The 7,396-nt window shown below is 44.7% G+C and overlaps 1 protein-coding gene across 1 annotated transcript; it reads left to right on the forward strand.

Annotated features, from left to right (window-relative positions):
* Positions 1-530: 530 nt before the first annotated feature.
* Positions 531-1,743, forward strand: GPR148 (G protein-coupled receptor 148). The gene has a single exon (XM_039728074.1). The coding sequence runs from the start codon at positions 685-687 to the stop codon at positions 1,741-1,743; it is 1,059 nt and encodes a 352-aa protein (XP_039584008.1). The 5' UTR covers positions 531-684.
* The last annotated feature ends 5,653 nt before the right edge of the window (positions 1,744-7,396 follow it).

The raw sequence follows: 7,396 nt of genomic DNA on the forward strand, positions 1-7,396 counted from the left end.
ATGAGAATTCAGTATTTGTATATCACACATGAAAACAGGCAGGGGAAGGTTTATCATTCATGAATAACATGGATTGATTCACTGAACCAAAAATGGTTTTCATCTGCAAATAAGATAATTTCATTCACTAGAGTGATTGCGCTACAATTTTACAACAGGATTGAGAGCCTTTTTTATTGATCACTTCAAATCAATTGTGTTGTTGCCTACAAACTGGTGCAAAACTACCCAATCACATTTATGACTCTTCTATATCAGTACACGTGGAATGTTGATATATATCATCACGTATTTGTTTAATCAGGCTAATATTTCATCTGCCTCATTGGACTGATAATGTGATGAGAAAAACTCAAATTACTGAAACTGATCAACCCATTCTCTTCTGTTCAAAGAGCTAGCTGAGTGATTTGGTCTTTTGTAAGCCACCCACAGATTCATTCTCTTTTCTAAATATTAGATTTTGTGGAAAGAAATTAAAATCTCCTTTTTAGGTAAAACCATCTTTTGGCACCACAGAATTCACTTGCAAGTTTGAACTTTCTGTACTTGAGGACAACTGGTAGAATTGGCTACAGAAATCACTTTGCTTCCATGGGCTTTTTGCATCCTCTGCCTTTCTAAGGACTCGACATAGAAGATCCTTCTTTCTCCAAGTCAGAATCCTCCCAAAGTCCTAAGGAAATGGACTTGCCCGGCTGTGCCTCAGTAAGGAGAGCGAATGGAACTCTGATCCGCCTCAGGGAGACAGAGTTCAACAGCTCCTCAAATTTGGATGACACAACTTTGCTACTTTTGCTGGAGGAATGGTCTCTCACCCCACCAGGCACAAACACGAAGATGTTCTTAATCTCTCCAGTTGTCTGCCTCGTGGCAGGTGTCCTCATCATCCCAACCATCTTGTTTGTGATTTTCTCTCGGTTTAAAATCCGCCAGGAAACAAGGTACATGCTGCTGGGAAACGCTCTGCTTTCTGATCTGATCTACCTGCTGTTCTACACCCTGTCAGCTGCTCTCAATGCAGCACACCTACACCTCCCAAAGGAGGCTTGTGTCCTCCTGTTATTTTTGCTGGCAGTGGCTTACTGTGGAGGACTGTTCACAGCTGTCGCAATAGTCCTGGACACGTACATCGCTGTTTTGTTTCCTTTGCGCTATATTGTTATTTTGCCTCCCTCACGAACTAAAAAAATCCTTGTATTACTGTGGATGTGTTCCGGAGCTTTCCCTGGGATTTTCTTCTTGGTGCTAGGGACTACCCACAGCTTTGTGCCCTGTGTCCTGGAAATGTGCTCAGTTCCAGTAATACTAATATTAACTCTGAACAGGACTGATGCTGTGAAACTCTGTTTCTGGCTTTCTACTACAGTTATCATTCTCTGCCTGTCTGTAATATTTTGTTGCTATGCTATTCTGTATTTTAAAACCAAACACTCCGGTATATGGGAGAGCATCTGCTCCAGAGCCAGTGTAACATTTGTAATGCACAACACCGTGTTATTTTTTTACTTCTTTCCACTCTTGGCCCTTTTTGTAGAATCATTCTTGTGCGTTAATGTTTTTGTCAGACTACAGAGAGGAATCTTGGTCTCCCTGACAGTCTGCAATGTCCTCATGATTCTTCCTAAAGTTCTGTTCCCTTTTCTGTATGGGCTTCGATACAGAGAGATCTCAGCCTCTCTCAAATCCATTGTCAGGAGGAAGCAGCTTGGCCTGGTGTCACCTGCCCCACCACCATCCTGAGGCAGCACAGAGCACAGTCACAGCAGAGAAGCTGTCCTCACCTTGTTATTGTGTAAGACTGATGGAAATCACCCAGCTTCTGAAGTGGGGAAGTGATCAATCCATGGTAAGAAGACATGGATTCATCACTGCCTCCTTTGTGCCAAAAGGCCACAGATCTTTCATCACAACACAGCTGAGAATATAGTGAATGCTACCCTGGATGAAGTTCCAAGCTTTGTTCTGATGTGAAAGGCAGGACCTTCTGGAAGAGATATTGAATTAAGGTCATTTTCACCCACCTGTTGCAGATGCCTTTCTGGAGAAAAGAAAATTAAAAATAGATAATGCAAAGCAAAGGAATAACCACAGGTCTCATGACAGCATCACCTACAGCAGAGGATCCTTAAGCAAATGTGCTGTAAAAACAACAACCATTTCTTTCACACAGTATATTCTTGCAAGCTAGGCATCCAAAGTCCTGTTCTTGAGAACATGCACTGAGAGGTGCCCCTGGAAACTGCTGCACTCGGTGGAACACCATTGCTCAGCTTGTGCAGTGTGCTGGTGTATTCACTGCCTTATGGATTCCATCTGACAATCTGCAAAACACTGATGCTTTGATAAAATCTCCTCCTGATGGGAAGCCACCTTAGATGTATCTGCTGGGCAGCACATGGCACTGCCAGGCATCACAGAGCTGGAGGTGCTGCTGGGGAGGGAGGACGGGGGGCAGCGGGTGGCATTCCCTCCCTGCTGTGCCCACGGAGCCCAGTGGGTGCTGCAGGAGCCTGGGGCAGCCCAAACCCTGAGTCCCTGCTGGGGCTGTGCTGAGGTGACAGCCAAGGCTGAGCCCAGCAGCTGGGGCAGCAGGGCAGGAGCAGAGAGGCTGGGCACAGGAGCACCCACACCATGGTTCATGGGTGCGGGACTAAGCGTGAACATCACTTCTGAATCTCTGCCGAGGCAGCTCCCAGTTCTGCCTCACAAAAATCTCCTCCAGCAGCCTGATCTCAGCTTACAGCTACACCATGTCAGAGCTGCTGCTGGGTACCTGCCACCAAAGCCTTGGGAAGGTGAGGAAGAGAGGCTGCAGAGCTGCTTGGTGCATTGGGGCAAGAAAAACGAGATCCTGTAAGAGCATTTTATGTTTTCCAGATCAGCCACCTACCTACAGAAGAAAAGAGAAACATATATCAGACCTTTGAAGAAACCAAAATGTCATTAGATATAAACATCAGTGTGGGAAATTTAAATTGATCTGTCCCTTAGACTTGAGAAAAGAGTTCTGTATTTCTAAAGATAATATTTTTATAATTTGTTATGTTTTATGCATAAATACATTGGACTTTTAAAAAGGTCCTTGATTTAATTCTGTGCAGTATTTTCCTTGTGCAGACTCTCTCCACCTTCTGTTTGCTTAAAGCGATACACAGAAAGTGCTGAATGTGGCTTTTGGCTATTTCACACTCATCTGAAGAATTCCACTACGTGCGAGCCAGGAGGAGATCGGTGTCTGGTTGCATGAAATGTTTTTGGCAGCAGAGTGAGTTCGAGCAGTTCCTGCTGATGTTCTCTCCCCATTCCCAAACTGCTTGTTACTCTCCTTACATTGCAGTGTCCACTGTCTCCTGTTTGCTGATGCAACTGCTTCTGGGGTTGCAGGTTAAAAATATCCCTTCAAAGAGAAGTGGTGTTTTCATTTTAACTGAGATTATCCCAGCAATCTGTTTTATAGGATGTTCTGAAAACAGCTGCATCAGCACAACTGAGGGTGTAACAAATTCCAGTTCAGAGATGGGTGGAATGAGCAGGGACATCTTAGAGGCTCTGCTGCTAAGGGACACTTCTTGTGTGAGAAGTATCTCTAAGGTAAAATTGTGGCAAGTGAATGAAATATAATATTGCATATTTGCTTTAACCATGTTTTCGTGCTTCTCAGTCCTCTTCAATAAAAGGATTTAGAAGTTGCATTTTACTGGCTGCTTTTATTTTTCTCCAAGATGAATGTATCATGGATATCTGAAACTATGAGTACTTTATATACAACCTCTAACAGGGGTCTTCCATAACACATAGGAAGGATGGGAAAAATGTCTGCATACTGGACCAGGTTCTTTCTGCTGAACCCCTTTGGCATGTGGGAGGAATCCCCAGGCTTTCATATCCTGGGCCAAATTTTTATGCCAGTGCCCAATGACAAGGATGCTGATAACTCATAGGTTGTTTTGTCTATGCAAGGTCCATTCATGTTTACCTCTGTTAGAAATTTTCATTATAAGAAGTTGAGATAACTGCGTAAATAGCATAAAGTAAAGTAATTGTATATGGAGCCATAGGTGACTTTGTGTAACAGCTAGTTAACAGCACTTGGTCTTCCTGCTGACCTCCGACAATTATGAAGGTATAATCTGGACAGGATTCTGTTGCCAATTCTGTAACTCTCTCTTACATATACATGTTCTGGTTACAACAAGAATTTTGGTAACATAAAGAAGGATGCTGAAAGAGAGCACACTTTGCTCTCAGTGACTCTGAGAAGTTTATGTACATATAAAGCCTGCCCACAGTGACATCACAAGGACCAGGCAAACAAAACACTGCCCTGTGGAGATGGTCTTTTAAGAAAGATCATTTCAGGCTCATATTAATTCTCATTAAAATGGTTTAACAATAGATAGGTACATTTTTTTTAAGTGACTGTTTGTAAACAACTTATTCCCATGGAATATTAGTGTGCTGTTTGGTACAAAAGCAGCAGGTGATAGTGTGCATACAAGAAACACACCATGTGCCTGAACCATTTACCTTTGGGATTTCCCCATTCTTGTGAATAGGATCAGAGGGCTCACCAGGACAACGTAACAAGCACTAGGTTCCTATAATACTTTTCATAAATATCGTGGGTTTTGTCTCAAAGAATGTTAGGCTTCTGCATTTTCCAGAACCTCATGGGTGTAGTGATCACCAGCCTTGTAAGGATGTCTCCACATAAGCTCTGGAAATTCAAACTGAGACTGTTTACCAGACCCAGTAATCGACCTCTCCCAGGTCACATAAGTGAACTTCTCAGACGTCAAGAAGTTTGGCTGCCCTGCATTTTAATTTGAAGTGAAATGGAGAGCAGTTGGCTTTAACATGTGATTTGGCAGCTGGGGGCAGTAATCCTTTAATGAATTGCAACAGCATGAATCATTAAAGGTATTCCAATTTATAGCCTAAATATATTCCTGGTCAGTTTTTCCCCTCTTTTCTTGTGCCAGTACTGTCACAACATTTACCTCTGCTCTCTTCCCTGTCCCAGCTGGATTTAAAGCACAGTTTGCTGTCTGTAACCTGCAGACTGAAGGGAGTCAGACCTGCATTCCAGGGGCTGGGGCTGTGCCATACATCACTGCAGACATAATTACATCAGAGATAGGTCTGCGCCTCAAATGAGATCAGTTTCACTGTCAGGAGATACAGAGGATCTCCTTGCAGGTAAACAAGCGCACAGCTTTGGATCTGAGTTCATTGCAAGCATTTGAGTAATTATTCAGTAAAACTAATTAACCTCCTGCAGTTTTAGTAATTACTATGGAGTGTCTACTTCTGCTCCATCAATTGGCTGTGTCATTTTCTACTGGAACTGTAATATAGGAAGGAGGCAGAAGGAAAGTGCCATTGCCTGGCTGCACTGGGGGCAGCCCGAGAGCCCTGGGGCTGTGTCAGTGCTGGGGAGCAGCCCCAGCTGCCCGAGGCAGCTCAGGCAGCTCCTGCAGGGACAGTCGGCTCTGTGCTGCCCTGGTCACTGCTTTGTACATCTGATACTCTGTGTTCCTTGGGCAGAAACTGTGGTTGTGGTCATTCCCTGCCAGAGGGGGGGGGGGACACACAGCAGATGAAAAAGAGCCTGTGATAGGAAAAGGAAATTGCAAGGTTTTGAAACTTGATTTCTGTTGTCTCCTGTCTCCACCCCCACCTCGCTGCTGGCAATGAGTGGACAGCACTGCTGGTTCTTGCCATTATTTTCACAACACTTGTGATTTTTGGTGTCTGCATAAAGCTACTGATTTGAATGTTTTTGTTTTTCAATATACTTCAAGTCCTTCAGATTGCAACATGAATCCAAAAGGTACAAAGAGCAGAGAGGCAAATAACCACAACTCTTCACTCACTGCTATTAAAATGTCAGAATTTGTGAGCGATTCATGAGTTAGGAGAGGGAAAAGGAGCCAAGCTGTGGTTGTGCTGTCTTGTGTTTGTCAGTGAGGGCTGTTTTGGCTTATGATTGCCCAAGGTTTGCACATGTGACTAGGAAACCACCTTAGGACAGACAAGAGGCTGTTTCCTGCCTTTGAGATGTGGAGTTCAGAATTTGTATTAGGAAGTTCATTTGGACAATTTTTTTCTAATTCAGTGGTTTATCTTTCTCAAGAAAAAAAAATACAGGTTTTTGCTACAAACATTACAGGGAGAAAACCAGCTCCTGAGGGCTGCTGGTTTTTAGGATGATTCTCAGTAGGAAGAACTAGTCAAACACAACAGCTGCTATAATTAGTTTTTCCAACAGGTAAATATACAAAATGCAGCTCCTCAAGAGGAAAGGGAGAACCCTCCCATTCATCCATCTTCTCTGTCCCTCTAGACCAGCCAGTGCCACCAACCAAGTCAAAGGTAGTAACAGTTCTTCACAAAAACCTTTTGAAATAAAATATTGTGTCTGGAGGGTCCTTCTTCATGCCCTCTGAAAAGCAGAGTGGGATGGGAGAGAGGGGACCAGCATGGAAGTGTAAGAAGTGCTGACCCTGCAGAATGACAGGAACGTAAAGAAGGAAGGGAAGCAATTAAAAAGTTGTTGAAAATGGAAGGCCTGTGGGAAAATTAGAGTGAGAAATTGTGGGGATTGGCTGAAATCACAGAGATGAGTTCAAGGCATGGGGCAAATTGCAGAAGAAACAAGATTTCTTGCAGTCTTTCTGAGGCAAGGACACAGACCTGTTGGAGGGCTGCCCCCACCCCACAGGCTGTGCCTGCCCTGCTCAGCTTGCACCAGGCTGTCTGCAGGCCCTGCCACACCACTGAGCACTCAGGCATTAGCGTGCTGAAATTCAGGAACCCGTGGCTTTTTCCCAGCCTAGCATGACAGAAATATTATTTTTAATACTGTATAAGGCAAAAGGAGACATTACAGAGAGGGAGGGAAGGCTGGAAGGAGTCACTGCTCTCCACTTGCAGAGATTTGTTTTGCACTGTCTTTTCTGTCTTGATTTAATAGTGAGTTGGCTCTTTCCAGCAACTAGGCAGGGGAGGAGGGACGGGAATATGTTCCCAGTCTTTGGCCAAGAGTGTCCCAGGGCGTCCCGGGCGTGACCTCTTCAATGTTTGTTTTTCTTTCCCTACAACTGACCCAGATGCTGGGATTTGAGACTTGGGCTCTCCTGGCCTGCTGAACATTTGCCCCCTCTGGTACAGCATGTGACAGTCTCATGAAGCAGCCTGGGAGCAGTACCTGGAAGTGTTTTTCTCCCCAGCAGACTGTTTTGTCCGGTTGCGTTCGGGGAGCCCAGCCCCGTGCGGGAAACGCCGGGAGCGCAGTGCCACCCAGTGGGGATGGAGGCACGGACGGAGCCCGGCGAGGAAAAGGCCTCGCAGGCACAACAGTCACCCGACACACAACAAAGGAAAGGGAAAC

The sequence above is a fragment of the Passer montanus genome, unplaced genomic scaffold (genome assembly GCF_014805655.1).
Source record: "Passer montanus isolate IOZ18808 unplaced genomic scaffold, ASM1480565v1 scaffold63, whole genome shotgun sequence".
Classification (NCBI taxonomy): domain Eukaryota; kingdom Metazoa; phylum Chordata; class Aves; order Passeriformes; family Passeridae; genus Passer; species Passer montanus.